The sequence below is a fragment of the Lithobates pipiens genome, unplaced genomic scaffold (assembly GCF_037356315.1).
Source record: "Lithobates pipiens isolate NorthernLeopardFrog02 unplaced genomic scaffold, aLitPip1_a1.2 Scaffold_18, whole genome shotgun sequence".
In the NCBI taxonomy this organism is placed as follows: Eukaryota; Metazoa; Chordata; class Amphibia; order Anura; family Ranidae; genus Lithobates; species Lithobates pipiens.
In genome coordinates this window covers 296600239-296622116 of record NW_027507758.1, presented here as the reverse complement: position 1 = coordinate 296622116, position 21878 = coordinate 296600239, and the positions used below count along the sequence as shown (strand labels likewise).

Here is a 21878-nt window from a genome sequence, read left to right as displayed (position 1 = left end):
GATAATAAGAATTAATTTTATAAGATATGTATAATTCCGCGCTTAGGTATGAATGTGGCTGCTGCCTCCCCTAGGAACTTCCCTTAGTGAAGTGTTTATATAATATATATGTGTAAAGGGGTAGAAAGGCGCTGCCAAAAGAACTCAAAGGTGTAGTGACCACTTGCGGTCCAATCAAAATCCTGATGTGTGCTACAGTGTATAAACCTCTGAATATGTGCAAATTCTTGTCAGAAAAAGTGCAAATGCTTATATGTACCAAAATGTCAACAAATCCTTAAATAAACATACATATAAAGTGCTGGCAAAATTAAATGGTGATATTTGGAAATGGCAGCATAAAATGCATTTATATAATTGTCCTTTAAGTAGCTTTCCAAAGTGACTAATATAAATAATGTCCTTATAAGTGACTTTACAACGTGACTTGTGCAGAATTCCAAGGTGACATGCTGTAAATCGATCACAGCTTCTGTGCAAAAAAAAGGGAATAACACTTGTGCTCCCCTCTCGGTTCCACACTCACCAGATAGCAGGGGTAAAGTGCATGTAACCAAATCTGCCTTTGATCCTAGTGTCCAGTAGAAGAGACTCCTCCACGGCGTGTTAAATCATGGGCTATCCACATGTGGATGGATGGAAAAAGGGACACTCATAGTGTAATGCCACGTACACACGACCAAACTTTTCGACAGCAAAGGTCCGACGGAACGAATCAGTCGGACAATTCGATCGTGTGTGGGCTCCATCGGACCTTTGCTGTCCAAAAATCTGACGGACTTTAGAAATAGAACATGTTTCAAATTTTTCGGCCGGAACTCCCCCAGACCCAGCTCCTATCGAGAGATCTGTTTGTGTGTATGCTAGTCCGGCGGACAAAAGCCGATGCTAGGGCAGCTATTGGCTGCTGGCTATGAACTTCCTTATTCTAGTCCATTGTACGTCATCACGTTCAAATCTGTCGGACTTTGGTGTGATTGTGTGTGGCCAAGTCTGTTCATTTGGAAAGTCCGTCAGAACTCTGCCGAAAGTAAGTCGGGAAGACCGTCGGACCTAGTCCGTCGAAAAGTCAGCTCGTGTGTACGTGGCATTAGTATGAGAAAAGTCTGCCAGAATAGGTAGGATCTGTGACATCAGCTTCCCTGCGCAGCTCTGGATCACAGCAGGTGCCGAGAAGTCACTTATAAGGACATTATTTATATTAGTCACTTTGGAAAGCTACTTAAAGGACAATTATATATATGCATTTTATGCTGCCATTTTCAAACCTCACCATTTCATTTTGCCAGCACTTTATAAGTATGTTTATTTAATGATTTGTTGACATTTGGTACATATAAGCATTTGCACTTTTTCTGACAAGAATTTGCACATATATGAAGGTTTATACACTGTAGCACACATCAGGTTTTTGATTGGACCGCAAGTGCTCACTACACCTTTGGGTTCTTTTGGCAGCGCCATTCCTCCCCTTTACATATATATAAGAAATTATTTTACATTAGGAATAATAATAATTTATTTATTTTTAGAAAAAGAAAGAGAACAAAAAGCCAAACAAGTCATAGAATCCGATTCCAGATAGTACAGAATTACAGTCATTGTAAGTAGCAATCACTTTACATCATTGTATAACATTAATTATTCACTATGCACGCCCACCGCACAACTCAGCAGGACCGGCTAAGCTTCACACTAACAGGTACCATAACAATCAAAATCTCTATAACAAATCTATTAGTGTAATATTCTGTCCAATACCAGATCCACTGGAGAGAGTCCAGGGGTATCTAACCAGGGTGATCACAGTTTAGAAAATTCCTCCCCTATGTTGAAAGATATACTTCTCCAACCGTAGAGTGTCCCCCATTTGGGTAATTCATTATTTTACTGTGGGAGGGTCCGCTGCCTTCCAATGTCGAGGAATGAGCTTAGATTGTCCCCCATTTGGGTAATCCATTCTTTCACCGTGGGAAGTTCTGCTGCCTTCCAATGTCGAAGAATGTGACTTTGCGAGCCTGAAAGAGGGCTCTAGCAATGGCCTCTTTAGGAATATCCTCAATGGGGAGGTCATCCAAAATACCCAATATAAATGGTTTAGGGTCTGTCTGGATGTTAACTTGAAAGACCCTATTGATAGTATTCAGAACCCCTATCCAGTCTAAATTTAACTTAGGGCATTGCCATAACAGATGGATTAGGTCTTCATGATCCTTAGAACACCTTCACTAGTCCACTCTCACTACCATTTTAAATAATCTCACAGGCATGAAATGCACCCACAAGACAATGTACAACTGGGAAAGGTGTGGTGCCACATTAAAAGAGAAGTATGTTTTTTTTTCCATAATCATACTTACCTAGGTGGATTCAGCATCGGTCTGATGCTGCATCTGTCCCCCACCGCCTCTGCAATGAGAACCAAGAAACCAAACACTGCCGATGGCTCGGTTCTCTCAGCTCCCCAAGCAGAGAGCTGCTGACTGCCAATCAGCAGCTCTCTGCTCTGCCCCCCCCCCCCCACACTCACTGGAGCGCTGAGCTGTGGAGGGGGGGGGAGTGGCTCGCTGAGAGGCTGAGACTGGGTATCAGTTCAGGCACCTGGCATATCCCGACTTTATTGCTGCGATGACGCAGTGCCTGGACTGATTCCTGTGAGCAGAGAGAGAAAACAGGTCACAGGAGTGCAAAACTAATTGTACTCCTGTGACTTATAGAAGCCCAGCCAAACTAGCTCAGGTTGGACTTCTTCTTTAAGAGAGCATATTAGAACAGCTTGCAGGATCCTCCCACTGTTCCTCAGGAATTATAATAATAATGAATGTGTCTGCATTCTCCATTTTGTGTAATTAGCTAAAATTGCGTCTAGATCTTTGAGTGATACCAGCTTACAAGTAAACAACTTGTGACTTTCCTGGTATTAGGCTAATGGCTACTGGTATACATGTGTATGTTGATATGAAGAGATGCATTATGTATATGGATGTTGCTTCTGATAAGAAATGCTATAAAAAGGGTGATCTGATATCCATCAGATCAGAGCACATGCTGGGAATATGTAAAAGGTGTGCTCTCTCATGGCAAAAAATAAACATTCATTTGCAAACCATCTCGTCTGAAGGTTGATTAAAACAGGTTTCTTAGAGAATAAGGAAATTGAGAGATTTTGATCTCTACTCTTTGGACCACAAAGATCTAACATGCAGAAAGTGACTGGCTTAACCACATAAGTGCCTTTGGTAGTAAAATAGTAAATTTTGTATATAGATGTACACATCAAACCAAAAAGGTGGACAGCTGAGGCTGCATGAAGGATAGAGGTATTTAGTCTCTAAAGAGAAGTGCTTTCTTTAACCCCTTGAAGTCAGCGCCTCCCAGTCCTTTAAAGGGTTTAGGATACTGCTTGTCGGGGGGTTTATGATCGTGTGACCGCCGTAATTGGCTGTCACAGTGGTCACATCATCTAAATGCTCCCAATCGCAAGCGGCACCGGGAGCTTTCTGTTAGCCCCCAGTAACTGTATTGGGAGCACAACTGTACTTGCACTAATGCAGGCAAATATGCGAGCGCTCTGCGCCCCTGCCCACCCGCCGAGAGGCTGCATATTTATGTGCGGCCGGTGCCAAGAGGTTAAATTCATACATTGTGTGTTGTGTTTATAAAACACCAACATATTATGAGGCACTTTACAGAACACACAGAACCAATCACATCAGTCATTGCCTATGATGGAACTTGCCCATTTATCAATAGGTTTTAGGCTTCTGTTAATGGCATCAATCTGACATCATTCAGAATGTATTGACAGGTGCATTTGACCTGCATTCATGTGATTGTTGCTAAAAAGCCTCTGGAATGCTTTTACATGCAGCGGGATGGCATCCCCCACACCACCTTCCCCCCCCCCCCTGAGCTCCGGGATCATCTCTATGGTCTTAGAAACCAGAAGCAACAAGTATTTTGTCACTTTCAATTTAGGAAAATGCCTGATCAAACTGATCTGAGTTTGATCAGATGCTCTTAAGGACAGAGGGGAAATCTGGGGTCTAATAGAGTAAAGAGTAAAGAGTACCTGCCACTACTCCTGCTATCACAAGTGTTGTTGTTTATCTCTTGTGATAGCAATAAAGTTGATAAAAAAAGAGAGACAGTGTTAAAATACTAAAAAATAAAATAAAATTGATAATAATATACAACTATTTTAAAGTGCCCGTCTTCCCTGTGTTTGAGCACAAAAGTGAATGCAGATGTAGGTTGCGAACACATATATAAATGGTGTCCACACTACACATGTGTGGTGTTACCGCAAACGGTATAGTGAGAGCAATAATTCTAGCACCAGACCTTCTATGTTACCCTAAAATGGTAACTGGTAAATACGTATAAAGCACTGTCTGGGGAGATTAAGTACTGACGTTTGGCACTGTTCCACAGTTTTAAAGTGTGCTATGTTAAGTACCTATTTACTCAGTGTAACATCATCTTTTATATATTACCAAACAATTGGGTATTATATTGTACTTGTGTGCAATAAAATTCACTCAAGTGTATTTGTTCCAAAAAAATTGCATTTGAAAAACCGCTGCGTAAATAAAATGACAATGCCCACCATTTTATTCTCTAGGTCCTCTGCTTAAAAAATATATATAATGTTTGGGGGGGTCTAAGTAATTTTCTAGTAAAAGATTTTCGATTTTTACAAATATGTGAGAAGTGTCAGAACTGATACGGTGTTGAAGTGCTAAAAAAAAGAAAGAAAAAAAAATTGAAAAAAGGGAACTGAACCCGGTGATCTTTGATCTCTTTCATGTAGATCGGGTAGATCTCCACCTTTCAAAGGTTGTCTACCCCTACACAAGGCTTCATAGACATATCCTGACTTGAACTGATACATACACTGACTCTCAACAGCTCCTATCTCTCTCTCAAGTACATATACACTCACTGCCCACTTTATTAGGTACGCTTTGCTAGCACTGGGTTGGACCCCCTTTTGCCTTCAGAACTGCCTTTATTCTTTGTGGCATAGATTTAACAAGATGTTGGAAACATTCCTCAGAGATTTTGGTCCATATTGACATGATAGCATCACACAGTTGCTGCAGATTTGTCAGCTGCACATCTATGATGCGAATCTCCTGCTCCACCACATCCCAAAGGTGCTCTAGTTTATTTAGATTTGGTGACTGTGGAGGCCATTATAGTACAGTGAACTCATTGTCATGTTCGAGAAATCTGTTTGAGATGATTTGAGCTTTGTGACATGGTGCATTATCCTGCTTGAAGTAGCCATCAGAAGATGGGTACACTGTAGTCAAAAAATGGGATGGACATGATCAGCAGCAATGCACAGGTAGGCCGTGGCATTTAACCACTTCAGCCCCGGAAGAATTGGCTGTTCAATGACCGGGCCATTTTTTGCGATATGGCACTGCGTAAATTTAACTGAGAATTGCGTGGTCATGCGACACTGTACCCAAACAAAATTGACGTCCTTTTTTCCCCCACAAATAGAGCTTTCTTTTGGTGGTATTTGAACATCTTGGCGGTTTTTATTTTTTTCGCTATAAACAAAAAAATAGCGTCAATTTTGAAAAAAACACAATATTTTGTACTTTTTGCTGTAATGAATAGCCCCGATTTTTTTTTTTTTTTTAAAAGCTAATTTTTTCCTCAGTTTAGGCTAATATATATATATATATATATATATATATATATATATATATATATATATATATATATATATATATATATTGGCAATACTTTATATATAATAACATACTTGGGCAGATTGGTATCAATATACTGAGTGTCACACAACCAGTTTTTGGAATTCAAAAACAGTCATGTTACTGAAATACTAATTTTGACTTTTGTCAAAAATAAAAAAGCCAAACATCTATCTCATTTATCCATCTGTCAGTTCACTATAATCAAAATATTGGCATTTGGTGGTGGCTTCTGTAATCATTAACAAAGGAAATATTTGCTTAAATACAGTGAAAAATATAAACATATTTTTTCTGTTTTTGTATATTCAGTCTGAACCCAAGTTCCTCTGAAACCAAAAATTAGCTGTCATTGATGGGCCAGTGAACTCTGGGCAGGAAATTTCCTGTCCTGCAGCTGCACGTATACAAATGGGTAGGGATGCTCATGCCATCATTGACATTATATGGCCAGGGCCGATGCTACCACTAGGCAAACTAGGCAGCCACCTAGAGCACACTGCTGCCTATGGCATCCAGCCAATGGTGTTCCTACTCTCTTCTCTCTACAGCAAGCAACTAAGTCTCAGCATCAGCAGGCAGCTCCGTTCACGCATAGTGTCAGAGGAGCAGCGGCAGCGGAGGACTGTGTCTGTGTCCAGACTCCTGAATGAATGGAAGCAAGCAAACATTCATTGATGGGCACTGGTAGGCTGCATTAATGGGTGCTGGTAGGCTGCATTGATGGGTGCTGGTAGGCTGCATTGATGGGCGCTGGTAGACTGCATTTGATGGGCACTGCAGAGGCTGCATTTGATGGGTGCTGGTGAGGCTGCATTTGATGGGTGCTGGTGAGGCTGCTTTTGATGGGTGCTGGTGAGGCTGCATTTGATGGGCGCTGGTGAGGCTGCATTTGGTGGGCGCTGGTGAGGATGCATTTGGTGGGTGCTGGTGAGGATGCATTTGTTGGGCGCTGGTGAGGCTGCATTTGTTGGGCACTGGTGAGGCTACACTGATGGGTGCTGGTAGGCTGCACTTGATGGGTGCTGGTGAGGCTGCATTTGATGGGTGCTGGTGGTCTTCATTTGATGGGTGCTTCATTAAAAAGGTGGGGTATACATGGGCAGGGCAAAGGGGTGGAGTCAGGGGTGGAGCCAGGGGGCATGGCAAAATTAGGTTTCGTTTAGGGTGTCAAAAATCCTTGCACCTGCACTGAATATGGCCGTGCGCTAATTTAGATAAATCATGTCATCCCCTTTGTGTACATCAGCTGCAGGACGTTGAGTCTTGCACCCAAAGTTTATTGGCCCAGCAATGACAGCTAATTTACAGTTCAGACCAAACTCAAGCCTGAACCCAAACTCATCTCTACTCTTAGGCAGATGTATCCACTGGCAGTTCATTTCAGCTGTTCATATGTACAGTGGCTACATGTATGATCCTTAGGCAAGCCATTAACTTTTTTGTCTGTTGCTTTACACTGCAGATTTAAGAAAATGCCCAAAATCTGTTTCAATTATTTTTTGTTGTTTAAAATAAAACAATTAGTTACAAATGCTACCTAATCCAGGTAGTCTACTTGCAACCCTTTCAGATAACAAACCATACATCAGTTATTTGACCTATTCAACAAAGGAGCAAAAGCTAATCAATATAAAAGTTTAAATTGCCAGTGAACTGAACTGACGGGGAATATTAGAGTAAGTTTGAAACTGATAATTTTAGTTGGGTATTATCTGAAGAAAGGTATACATTAAAGTAATAAGAGCTAGAAAGCTGATTTTCATTGCTATAGGAAGGAGCAGTCATAGGGATAGAATTCAGCTGTCTGAGCAGTACATAGCTTAGTTATAGTTAGTGCTGGGTTTTTCAGAGTTCTGTGGGGTACCTCCAGGGGTTTCTAGGAGTTGCTTGAATACTGTAGAGTTCCCAGGATTCACTGATACCAATTATTTTTTAACTTTGTGTAAGGGGACAGTTTTACAATTGGTCAACAATATAAGAGTGTCCTTCTCCCACCGACCATTAATATACGAGGGTTCGTCAGAAAGTTTGACAAATTCTATACTAAACTGTAAGGTCATCTGGCTTGCCAGACTACTCACATGACACTCTCAGACACAACCAATTACTACTCCTTCCGCATTCACTGTTTCCAAGGAAAATATAAAAGTGTGGACACTTTTTGAAGATCCCTCTCGTAACTGGTCCTTCTTCCATTGCCCACCAATGTATAGGACCACTGCACCGACTACCAATATAAGAAGGCACTTTTCCATTGACCACCAATGTAAGAGGTGCTACAATTTTCACAGCTGGTGTTTCTTTTCTGGCAATTGTTTTGTTCTATTTTATGACTATTGGTGGAACATTTTTTTCCTAACATTCCTAAGGGAGTGTTAAAAAACGACCTGCTCTGATTGTCAAATATGCTAGATACACTACATTCTTTATTCTGTTATGTTTTATTATAATTACAACTCACTGACTACACAAATGTGCACTAGAGGGGTAATAATTTAGCAGGGGTTCCCAGAGACAAGAAATTATTCCAAGGTTTCCCCTTTAATAAAAAAGGTTTAGAAAAGCTGGGTTAGTGGATGGCGGAGTAGAGACAGGGAAGGGGGGGTTATAGTGTGTAAGCTAAAGGGGCAAGAGAAAAGTTCAGTGTGAAAAGACCAAGTTTTCGCTTCAGTAAGATTGAAACAGGACAATGAACGTGGCATTCAAAAAAAATATATGACAAATGCCAAGATATGCATGTTCTTGAATTACCTGAAACCATTTCTCCTCCATAACCCTGCTTAACAAGGGAGAATACACTTTTCTGCTGGTGAGCACAGTCAATGCAGGCTTGAACTGCTTGCTGCAATACCATGGAAGGGCGCTCCGGTCCAAAGTGATCGGGCAGTTGCTGGACCTTTTTTCTGTCAAGGTAAGGTCCTGTGTTACCTTGTTTGTTTACATAAATGCAAACTGCAATTTAAAGAAAATTAAAAAGTAATGTTAGAAAGGGCCAAGACAAAATGTACATGAATTACAAAGAAAGAAATGTTCAGCATTTTTCAGTCCAAGACATTCAACTTAAAGCCAGGTACACACTATTTTTTTTTTTTGTGCACGAAAAAAACTGAAGGCTCATGTCTGAGCCGCTGTACTAAAAATGCAAGGATAGTCCAGCAATCACCCCTGCTGAGCTGTTGTGTTCTGACAGGGGGATGTCCCCCCGCCAGAACACTCTGATCATCGCTCCCTGTCATTGGCTGAGATATCTGAACGGGAGTTGGCCAGCTGCTTCTGTCAGACAGACCGACAGACACACGGGCCGAATGTCAGCTGTTTTTTTTTTTTTTTTTCAACTGCCCCTTGTCTCTTGACATTCGGTGCATGTGTACGGGGCTTTAGAGATATACAGTCTTACGCTGGCCATACACTATGCGAAAAATCAGCCAAATCCATTTCCAAAAACGAACATTCGGCCATGAAAGCAAACGATAATGCCATCATGTAATGACTGATAAATTGTTCAGTGGACATACATTTTTAAATTTTTTGTTCGTTTTTTTACATATACCTAGTGCAAACAATTTGGATGGGAAACATATTAACCTTTCAATTTATTGTTCGGCAGAAAATTTTCAAACTTGTCCTTTTTTTGGCTCAAAAACGACCCAACGATTACAGATTTTGTGCCCATTAACTGGCCAATAAACGAACGAACTGACCAAATGACCGAATTTCGCAAGATTTTTCATATATAGTGTATAGCCATCATTAGTATGCACAATACAAATGATAAAGATCTACTCTTTTACAGTATTTATCCTTCATTTGTCAAATCTACCATTAAAAGACCAGTATACCTAAAAGTGATATTTTAATTATACGTAGGATCTGGTGGATTAAACCAAACTCTGCCTTCGTATTAGTCTTGAATGCTCCAACAGCAAGGTCTCCCTGCCATCAATTTCAACTATTCTGGTCCACCTTGGAGCTTTGGTTATCTCAGCCACCTTTGCAGATATAGGAAACTGCCAGGTGGTTTACTTGTCAAGTATTTACTGTACCACTAACTGGAATATTCATTTTGGGTGAACTGACTTTTTCAATTTGTTCCAGTGCAAGCAGAAATAAATGAGGATGAAAGTATAGCTGTCTCTGTAAGTTCTAGCAATCTCAGGCACATGTTACCAATGTATAATTTTAAAAATTGTATTACATAAAATAAGTAGTATACATTTCTAAAAGTACCTTACTTTAGCTTTAATCATTACTTGGATGGTGACCTGGAGTGGAAGGGCATCTCCACAGACCCTAAAGACAGATACTGTAGCTTTCTATCAAACGTGATTTTATACCTGTGAGTGCCTGTGGGATAGTGGAATTGGGCACAGTTGCTGCATCCTGAGGAATGGAGCTGATATCTGGCTCTGGGGTACTGCGTGGTGGTGAAATTGCTAATGGTGTCATTACAACACGAGATTTCAGCTGCAAAAGATTAAAAATTAGAAAACAAATGTCAAAGGAAAAATATACACCATTAAATAAAATGCAATTATTCATTTAAAGGTTATTCTTGGTTTACAGAGAACTGCATTAGAAAGAATTATTGCAAGAGCAACAATTACAAACATATCATTTTGTATAGATTGCTCTGCAGTAAAGATTATTATATGTGCAATTTTAAGCTGTAACATGGTATCATGGCTTTCAAAACAATATCAGTTATCCAGGTTGAAGGGAGCAGTGACACCAATGCAAGATGTCAACTTATAAGTTTCACTCTAAAGTACCTCCTTTCTTTGTTAAAGACATGTACACTTGAACAATAATTAGCAGATGTCTTTATGTATGTTTTTATGTTTTACAAAAGTGTCACTGCATTTGGTATCTAATATTATTTAATGATTCTTTATTTCAAATTTACAATAAAACTTAAGACTGTACTACCTTAAAATAAAATATATATGTAAAAAGCATGGTGTAGCATTATAAAAGTTTTATGTTGTGCCATTCTATATGCGTGATTTGAGGTTTGGAATAGACATATATGTTTGTGTACTTGTCTAATGTATGTATGATTGAAGGTTTAGGGCTCATTTACACCACTAGGCCTAAACCAGGCTCAATGAAATACATACATTTTTCTTGCATATGCATATGCATTTGTGCTGCATTGAGTGTAATCTATCCCAAAGGGAAGGTTTATATATTTAGGTACATACCTAATGGGTATGTACCTAGATCAACAAACAATTCAAGTGTGCAATGTATGTAAAGTGCAGAAGCTCAAAGCAGCATATTGGTTTATAGTTTCTAAGCAGTCTAAGCAATTAGCAGTAATTACTAACAGGTTGCTGTATACTCTTCGTCTCATCATATACCCAACTGTGCCGTGCCTCTTGTTGTATGTTATATTTAAAAATTATAAGAAGTGATTTCACTGATTTTTAACAATACTATTTTACTAAATTACATTAAGGATTGTTAAAAAGGAAAATAGAATGAGAGATACATTTATTACAATGTATTTGAATGTATAAGGATTGTTGTTTTAATTGTGTACCGAATCAAACTTTAGTAACAAAATAAGGACTAATATTGGGGAAGAACTTTGGACTAAATTTCTAATGACGAAGCTGCTTAAATATAATCAATTAACAATTATTTTCCACAGTTTTCCAAGAGGAGGTGTCTTTCAATATGCAAATGTGCTGATCTCTTAAACAGAGGAGAGGAACAACAGTGGTCACTATATGGTTAGATCTCCATGTATTCAATGACCATTAGATACATGACAACCACCTAAACAGTGGGTGCCTGATATTTCAAGGTACTAAGAACTGGTGTTGCTTCCTTTTAACCATCAATCAATGCAGGTGGGTGAGAGTAATTGGGGTGACATGTCTTGATTAGTGCCTTTGAAGGACATAGATGAGCTCCCCTCAAAATGAAGTCACCATGGTAGGGGTTGGAAGCTTACTTGTGAGAAATCCAGATTTGTATGTAAAGAGCCAAAATATATTTAACAGATATTTCAAGAAGTTCTGTTACTCTTTTTAATAGCTCTGATATAGTATAGGCTTCTTCAATACAAGAAAGTAGACTTTTACACTTTGACTATTCAAATTTCTTTTGACACTCCACAAACATAGATTTGAACCTTATTCGTGGCAATGAGAAGCTAACTACAGTTCTTAGTATTGATATTTTGACACAACAATTAGAAGGCGCTGCTTAATGAAGTGTTTCAAAAATGTATCTATGACTATTTATTATATTATTTTTAAGAAAAGGTATGGACATCATCTTGCCTCATCTGTGACAAAATACAACCCATCATTAACTGTTAAAGCAGAACACCAGGCAAATTATAAAAAAGCTTAAACACGGTTTTTAAAAATATTGAGTTTCATTTTTACATATTGCTTGCATAAGTATTTAAGTACTGTCTTACTATAATCCCCAGTACCAGGACTCAGAGATAGAGAGAGAGAGAGAGAGACAGAGAGAGAGGGAGAGAGAGGGAGGGCCAATGGTGTGAAACTATTAGAGTTTATAGCTTGGAACAGTACTGTCAGTCACACTAGGAATTTTCTCAGTATGCTGATGGGGAGGAGGGTGATCAAGGCAGCAGAAGATCAGCATTCATATTTGTCACACATCACATGGGGGGAGGCCCTTTACCCATATTCCTTTGGAGAAAGGGGAATTGCACATTGTACATACAAAAAAAACAGGATATAGTAGGGGCATAAAGTTGAAGATTATTATTCTTTTTGCCTGGAATTCTACTTTAAATTTGCAACATTAAACCCAAGTGTGGGATATATGTTGCACCTTAATTAAAATACAGCTCCAATTTGTTTAACAAGTTGGGGTCAACTTCCCCCACTGGTCCTCCTGATCCTATAGATATGCCCCACTGCTGACCTCAGATGGACCAGCGACCTCTTCATCGTGGATAGTGCTGGCTTGGGGGCTCAAGACCTCTTCATTGAGCCATATAGTTGTGGAGAAGGAGGCCATGGGAAATATCTAAGAGATTCGGTGTGCAAGGAGGGGCATTTGGCCCCAACCTGTTTTAAAAGTAGAGCTGTATTGTAAGTAATATAGGAGGTGATACATGAAAATATGTAGAAATAATGTATGTAAAGACTAAAGGTTGGTGGTGTATCCTGAAAAAAAAAATTAAATACTCACACTCTGAAGATTCAGTGCTTGAAGATTTATTGTGAGGGCATTCAGTGAGTAACAACGTTTCGGTTTGGCTATGGCCCTTTCATCTGGTAAGTTGAACAGTGGCACAGGAGCCTTTATATACTAAAACATAAGTGAGAACAATGCTATCAGTTCCCAATTAGGATACACCACCCTTTTTGTCTTTACAAATGATTTCTAAAAGCAAGCCCATAAAAAGACCTTTCAAATTTGCATGTATTCCTTCTACTTTGATATTCATTTCTTTGGTAATAAGGTATTTTGTTGAATCTCTGCAGATGCCTTATCCCACCCAATACCATAATAGTAACATGTTTACAAATGTATACAGCCGGTATATACCTCCATGGTAAATGTAGGCTATAGTAGACATGATCACCTACACAGAGTTAAGCTCTACTCCCACAGCCAGTGCTCCCTTGCTACAGATTTAAAAATGTAGTCAGCAGACCTGAACCATCAAACTAAAATCAGCACTCTATCAGTACACTGTAAAAATCACAGGAAGTGCACCATGTTCTTTCTCAAGCAATAAAAGATGCTGTGAACAGCTCTTAAAACCTGAACTCCAAAACATTTTTTAGTTTTGGAGTTAAAATTTCTATTTGAATTTTATGTCTGTTTGTGAACCTATTAGAGAGATTTGCCCTCAATTCCTGTCTCTGTGATACTTATACTAGAAATACAGGGTGTGGTTGTGGCAGGATGAGAACGCACAGGGATCAATAATTAATATTATTTTAACGACTTCTGACTTAAATGTGTTTTTATATTTACTCCATGAGAAATCATAGAAGTGATTTCCCATCAGTTCCTGTGCGGACAGAGAGTGATAGAAAATCTCCATATTAAGGACAAGACAACATTACAAAATCAGTCAGAGACTCCTAACTTTCCCTGTTCTATCCTAATTTAAATTTAAAAAAATGTCAGAGGTTGGGCTTTAAATACAGGTCATTATTCCAGAAGCATGAAAATTATGGTTTGGATGCACCAGCAATTGCTCAAATTTTAATGCACTGTAATCAGCCAAAAGCACAATACATCAACAAATGAAGCATACTGGAATGTGTGATCATATGTGAAAGAATGTAAAATGTAATAACTACATTAAAATAACATCAATTTCCAAAAATCAGGCTGTAATGAAATAAACCAAATATTATCATCTTGGGGATAATACACATAATCACCAGTATCTAGGTGCTTTAAGAAATATCCCATTTCGCTTAAGAAAGGTTGAAAAAGGTAGATTTTGGAGTGCCGATTATCGTTTCTACAGTGTTTGAAGTGGACATCGAGCACTGGTCTATTAGCGCAGTTCTGCAGGCAGTTTGACCATTCTTCCAGAAGCACATTTGGACAAGAAGGCTTGGCTCACAGTCTCTGCTCTAATTAATCCCAAAGGTGTTCTATCGGGTTGAGCGCAGGCCAGTCAAGTTCCTCCACCCCAAACTCGCTCATCCATGTCTTTATGGATCTTGCTTTGTGCACTAGTCCAAATCATTTGGTGGAAGGGGGATTATGGTGTGGGGTATATTTTCAGGGGTTGGGCTTGGCCCCCTAATTACAGTTAAGGAAACTCTTAAGATGTCAGCATACCAATACATTTTGGACAATTTCATGCTACCAATTTTGTGTAAAAACAGTTTAGGGATGTCCCCTTCCTGTTCCAACATGACTGCGCACCAGTGCACAAAGCAAGGTCCATAAAGACATGGACGAGCGAGTTTGGGGTGGAGGAACTTGACTGGCCTGCACAGAGTCATGACCTCAACCTGATAGAAGACCTTTGGGATGAATAAGAGCAGAGGCCTTCTCCTCCAACATCAGTGCCTGACATCACAAATGCGCTTCTGGAAGAATGGTCAAACATTCCCATAGACACACTCCTAAACCTTGTGGGCAGCCTTCCCAGAAGTGTTGAATCTGTTTTAGCTGCAAAGGGTGGGCCAACTCAATATTGAACCCTACAGACTAAGACTGGCATCCCATTAATTCATTTGTGTGCAAAGGCAGGTGTCCCAATACTTTTGACAATATAGTGTAAATACAGATACGTGCAGACACCTCCGCAAATTTAAAACAACGCAACCAGTAAATACGTATCTATTGCCTATTAGTAAGATTGCTACTTTGTGCGTACATTCTTCTATACATTTTGTATAAATTATAAGAAGTAAATTAATTCATACTTGAAGCTACATTACATAGGCACTGGTTATATCTAGGCCAAGCTGTACTTTATCTCTGGTGTTTTGCTTTTGTTATGGTATGTGTAGGAAATTCCATTTTAGAATCTATACCTTTTTGCTCTAGAAGACCACAAGTTGCCAACATGTAAAATCATTCAAATAAAGACTAATACCACAACTTTGTTGCTACATTCCAGAACCTTCACCTCAAATCATTTATCAAATGTCCAAGTATTTACATACCTACTACACAAAAACTACAACCGATTGCACCGGATCAGCAATAAATCAATATCATTTATTTACACCAAGTAAAAATCTTTGCTGAATATCTTGATGTGAGAAACAAACTGAGCTTAGCTTCTGTGTTATATTTATTTGGAGGAGCCCTTACAAGGAGGGACACTGAGTACATGGATTAGTCCTGGGAGCATTCTGTGCTCATACAGGAAACCAGACATAGGAGCAGATGGTCTTACAAGAGAAAATTATGGTGCCATTGTCCATAAGGCCTATTACTCCTTGCAAGATTGTGGAGATTGTATATACAGCAAGTGAAATCGTGAGTTACAAGATTTATTGTCAACAGCAACTCTAAGTCCTTGTACACACAGTTGGACATTCCGACTGAAAATGTCCGATCGGACCATGTTGTCGGATAATCGTGTGTGGGCTCCATCGGACTGTTTCCGTCGGAATATCCGACGGACAAAGTTTTAGAGCTGGGCTATAAAACTTTCCGACAACATGATCCGATCGGACTTTGTCCAATTGTGTGTAGAGAATTCTGATCGGACAAAGTGACAAGCATGTTCAGATCAAATTCCTAGACCAAAGCTATTGGCTACTAGCCTGAACGTAGTCCCGTCCTAACAAAATAACGTCATCATGTTACGTACGATCGGATTTTCCGACAACTTTGGATTCTTTGGAATCCGATGGATTTTGTTGTCGGAATGTCCGACCATGTGTACAAGGGCTAAAGGGACACTGTGGGGTTGATTTATTAAAAGCAAATAGGCTGATCACTTTGCAAGAGGATTTTCCCTTAGCTAAGTGCAGGAGTCTCCAAACTTTCTAAACAAGGGGCCAGTTTACTATTCTTCAGACTTTAGGGGGGCCGGAATGTGTCAATTGGAAGTATAAAATGTCCCAGCATCAGTGGGAGTAAACAATGCTCCTTTTTTTATGTCAGTGAGAGGATGGTGCCCCATCGTTGGTGTCATTGGGTGGAAAGAATCATGCCACATCATTGGTGTCACTGGGAGGAACTATGCCCCATCATCAGTGTCATTGGGAGGAATTATGCCCCACTGTTGGTGTCAATGTGGGGAATTATGCTCTATCATTGGTTTCAGGATAAACTATTGCACCAAGTGCTGGATAAAAGCAAGCAAAGGGCCGTGTCTGCTGGCTTAGTGAATGTGGTGCAAATTAACTATGCAAATAATATCCAATCAATTTAAAAAACATTGAGTAGCGCTCTCACACCCCTTTAGTTACTTTCTTGTGTCACAACTTCAGTACATGGGGGGGTGTAACCTGGAAGGGGGAAAGGCAGGGAGAAAAAAATGCTTCTACAAAATACACCAAGTACATGGAGTGGAAGCTCTGGAGGCAGGATCCTTTTCATCAGGACTCCCTACTTTGAGTTTAATGATGAGAGTGTGGGATACAGTGAAGGCTATATTAAAGTATAGAGGATTCAATGAGTATGCCCCCGTATGGGAGAATAGCAAACTGGGAGAACTGCAGAAGATGGGGGCAGTAAGAGAATGGGAGAGATGTGGAATAAAATGTATCGCTCAACTATATCAAGATGGTTCCCTGAAAACTTTTCAGGAACTGAGAGACTATTTTGCTCTATCAAGTAGATCCTTCTATAGGTATTTGCAGGTCAGGCACGCATTGGAGGAACAATTTAGAGGGAGGACTTTAGAATGGAGCACAATTCCAGTTCTCGAAAAAATAATTAATGCAGAAACAGGGAAAGGTTTAATCTCGAAAATATACCCACATATAAACAAGGGGAGAATGGGAGGGATAGAGGCCCCTATGTATAAGAGGAAGTGGGAAAAAGATCTGGGAAATATTTCCGAAATACGAACTGGCTCCACTGGTATCACTCTCTCCCTCGCAGAGGATGTCACATCTGTTCCTACTATATAGAACCTATTACACTCCTCGTAAACTTTTTCAATTTGGCTGACGGCCGGATGCAAGTTGCCCCCGGTGTGAGGACATGGAAGAAGATATGATCCATATGTTTTGGAGATGCCTGAAGTTGTTTCGCTACTGGACGGAGGTCACAGAAACCATTGATCGGGTGTTTGGAACCTCCACTAGGTTGGAGGCGAAATATTGTCTCCTGGGATTAGTTGAAGGAGTCGGAAACCCGGGAAGCACCCAGATGGCGGTTCTGAGATGCCTATTTCAGGCAAGGAAACTGATTGCCTTGAGATGGCTGACGGTGTCGCCACCGTCCAGTAGAGAATGGATAAATAGCATGAATGTGGTAATTCTCAAAGAGAAATCGGTATATATAAAACAAGGGACTTAAAAGAAATATGATAAGATGTGGAAACCTTGGCGAGAAGCAAGAGGGATTGATATGTGAATAATAATAGTGTGGAAAAATATCTTAAAGATGAAAAGTGACCCAATAAGAATTAAAGTAAGATGGAAAATGAAGAGGATGGATGAGTGAAAGAATGGGGATGAGAGGGAAGTGTGACTGAGTAGGAATTTAGATGAAATGGAACACCAGACAGGATTGCCCCCACGGCACCACCCAAGATATGAATGATTTATTGTTGTTATACACTTACCTGATAGAGTGATGGGAGGAATGGGGGGGGGGGGGGGCTGAGGGGATGTTTGATTTTGATGTACTTTGTAAACAAAATAAATACTTTAATAAAGAAATAAAGTTAAAAAAAAAAAACATTATTTTTTGCATGCACATAATTGAATATTGGAAATCGGAAGCCTCATTCACTAAGCTAAGGGAACATTCCCTTGCAAAATGGACAGTCTATTTGCCTTTAGTAAATCAATTCCTCTGCATCAAAGTTGGTATATTGGTACTCTATGTTTACAAGCCTTCTAATAACCTACCTATAAATAAGACTATCCATTTGGATTTCAAGAAACACTTATGAAGTATGTTATGGTTCCAAGCTGGATATATTGTTTTATAGCATGTTATTAACATTGTTTAAAGAAATTGTATTTTACTGTTGTGTAGCTTTTGTGTAGCAGGTGTGTATATACCTTTGATAAATGATGTGAGGTGGCAGTTCTGGAATGCAGTGATGACTTTGTGGTATTAGTCTTTTTGAATGATTTAAAATAGTGTAACTACAATCTTCTAGGTTCCCTCTCTCATCTGAGCACTGTATATAAAATCACTCATGCCTTGTTGCAAACAAAAAATTGTGTGAGATAATTTTCTAAGATGTACTTGGTCATATTCCTTCTATGCTTTTTACTGGGATCACTGAAATCTGGAGAAAAAGGAGTGGCATGTCCCGCCAATACTGGAATTTAATTTCAATGCTCTCAAATTATATTCAGCAATTGTTATTTTATTATTGTACACATTTAGGGTTTTCAAAAGTGTCATTTTTGTGTGTTCCTGAAACAGACTTGTCCTAAATTTAGTTGTATTCATGCACACTTCATTTAATATGGCTAGATGGCTTATGTTAGGGCTAGGATTAAATTAAGCTGGTGTGAATTAAACTAACAAAGGCCGTCTTTGACTCCATGGTTGCCTGGCATTTATGCTGATTCAGTGGCTTCTGTTTTCTGAGTTACTGGATCAGAACACATATGCAGATCAGAAGTTATGAGTTTTTTGGCAGCATGCTTCCTCCAAGTCAGTGACTCAAAAAAGTATTGAAGCCTTTTTTTCAGCATCACAGCCTAGCAACTAGCAAAAGGGGAATATTTAAAGTCATTGTAAAGGCTCATAATTTCTTTTCTTTAAAAAAAAAAAAACAAACATGTGATACTTACCTGCTCTGTGCAACAGTTTTGCACAGAACAGCCCCGATCCTCCTCTTCTCAGGTCCCCCTGCCAGTGCTTCTTGCTCCTCCTTCCCACTAAGTGCCCCATAGCAAGCTGCTTGTGATGGGGGCACTTATACAGGCTCAATCTTGAGCCGACTCTGTGTGTCTCATCATTGGCTGTGATTGACAGCAGTGGGAGCCACTGGCTCTTGCTGCTGTATCTGAGCCAATAAGCCAATGAAAAAGGAGAGAGGCTAAAAAGCCTCTGCTCTTGTGCACATTACTTGATCAAGATCAGGCTCAAGTATGTAAACAAGGGGTATAAGGGGGGTATTGGGGGGAAGCTGCATGCAGAAGTTTTTAGGGGTGTACTAATTTTTGTTGTCAGCGATTTAGACATGAATGGCCGTGTGTAGAGTTATTTTGAGGGGACAGCAAATGTACATTGTTATACAAACCAGAGGTTGTGTTCCTTTTTTGACCTCCTCCTAGGGACCAAAATGCAAGCCGAGAGTGAAACCGAGGCTTGGTTTGAGCATGCGCGGTTCCATCAAGATGAGCACGGTCGCTGCCTCCGTGCATCGACGTTCCCGGTGGAGGCGCATTGCGGGGTGCAGTGACATCATCAATGGCGGCAGATTTAAATAGCTGTCAAAGCAGATATTCTCTCTTTTTCACTCAGCCCTTCTAGATCTGAACACCAAAACGCAGCACGCAAAGATAAAGACCTCCCTGGCCTGAACGTTGTCACTCCTCTTCAAGCTCCAGACATCATAGATCGTCCTCCAGAATTGGCAACACAGAGAGGAGCCTTAAAATAATTTCTGGGCGACACTTTCACCTCCACTGCACCCGCTCTAAGAGGAAACTCTGCAGGGGATGTGGGGACCAGGTCCCCGAAGGCAAGTTACTCTGCGAGCAATGCTTTTCTATACTGAACCTGGGAAAGAGCCACCTAGATCCTACGCAGTCCTTGATATTCCACGGGGCTTAATTTTATACACTCAAGAGCACCATCTCCTTGCCCCAGGAAAAAATTCCAGTGATCCGGGACAGTGTTCATTTTGCAACATTCTCCTCTCTTCTCCGAGCCTCACAGTGCCTAAAAATCATCGGCACCATGGTAGCAACCACACCCATGGTGAAGTGGGTGCAGTGGAAAATGCGGCCTTTCCAGAAGGGCTTCCTCCAGAAGGGCTCCGGGATCACTCTATCCAAATAACCTTGTCCACGATGGTCCTCAACTGTCACTCCATTGCACCTGTGTCTTGGATCACCATCACAACAGTTGCCAGCAACAGGGGCTGGGGCGCTATTTGCCTTTCACCACTTAACGGCACAAGCCTCAGTCCTCCTAAGACTGGACAACACAACGGCAGTCTCAAACATCAAGAGACAGGGAGGTAATCACAGTCTCTCCCTGTTGAAGGACCTGGGCCCAGATGAACCTGGCCAACCTGACAGCTGTCTATCTCCCCAGAGTCCAGAGCATTCAGACAGCTTTTCTGTCAAGAGATTCTCTAGATAGCTCTCCACCCCGAAGTCTTCAAATGGGTCCTGTCCCTGGGAGTCATTCCAGAAATAGACTTGTTTGCCTCCCCGTGCAACTTCAGGCTAGAGAGATACTACACGAGGTCTCGTTATCCCCAGGCTTTCGGGGTAGATGCTCTGACAGACCAATGGAGATTCCACAGAGCCTATGCTTTTCCCCCGGTTCCTGTCATTCTCCGGTTTCTGTCAAGGCTCAGGATGGAAGAAGTAGAGATAGTGGCAATAGTCCCATACTGGCCAAACAGCCCATGGTTTCCCCTGCTGATGCAACTCAGCTTCCGGGACCCAGTTCCTCTGCCCTCCAAACCAGATCTCCTATCGCAAGGGGCAACTCTAAATCCATGCCCGTCTCATCTGCACCAGAAGGTTTGGTTTTTGAGAGGGGAAGGCTAAAGGCCCTAGGCTGTCCAAGTAGGGCCATCTCCACATTATTGAATGTCAGAAGAGCAGGCACCAACAGGGCCTAACAGAGGATTTGGAAAAAAATTGCAGACTGCACCTCCTCCACTGCAGGGTCTTGCAATTGCAGACTACACCTCCTCCGCTGCAGGCTTCCTACAATCGGGTTTGGATCTCTCCTTGTCAGTCAGCTTGTTGCGGGTTCATATCTCTGCAATTTCTGCCTTCACGGGCGTTTCCTGGGCTAGACATCGTCTTACTCCGCAGTTCTTCAGCGGAGCAATAAGGCTCAGACCTCAGAAAAAGCCAAGATTTTCTAAGTGGGATCTTCCCCTTGTCCTGGATTTTTTTTCAGGAAGAGAGATGGAACACACAAATCAGTTCTCTATTAAGGAACTTTCTCTAAAAATTGCCTTTCTGGTGGCTATAACATCGACCAAAAGGGTCTCTGAAATCAGCTCTCTGAGATGCAAGGAGCCATTTCTAACCTTTTTTCCTGATCGGGTAGTTTTGATTCCTATGCTGGGTTCAAACACCAAAGTATCATCTGTTTTTCACGATAATCAGGAGATTACTCTTTCAACATTTAGATGAACCTGGAGATTCCAGTGTTCATCCCCTAGATGTCGGGAATGTTTTGAGACAGTATCTAGAAGCTACAGCTCCGTTCCGTCTGTCCAACTACCTGTTTGTTCTTTTTCATGGAAAGAATAGGGGATCGCATGCCTCTTCCAGATCTATTGCAGCATGGATTGTTCAGGCCATTCAGTGGGCTTACAAAGCTAAGGGA

At 40.6% G+C, this 21878-nt stretch overlaps 1 protein-coding gene across 3 annotated transcripts in view; it reads right to left on the bottom strand.

Annotated features, from left to right (window-relative positions):
• Positions 1 to 21878, bottom strand: part of SCML4 (Scm polycomb group protein like 4) — a 172510-nt gene that overhangs the window by 43802 nt on the left and 106830 nt on the right. For 2 of the 3 annotated variants that reach the window (XM_077487158.1, XM_077487159.1), the window contains exons 4-6: positions 12912 to 13031; positions 10067 to 10196; positions 8484 to 8684 (exon numbers count right to left, since the gene is read on the bottom strand). In XM_077487158.1, the coding sequence (XP_077343284.1) occupies positions 8484 to 8684; positions 10067 to 10196; positions 12912 to 13031 (451 nt within the window). The remainder of the gene's footprint in view (positions 1 to 8483; positions 8685 to 10066; positions 10197 to 12911; positions 13032 to 21878) is intronic. The other variant, XM_077487160.1, reaches the window with a different exon arrangement.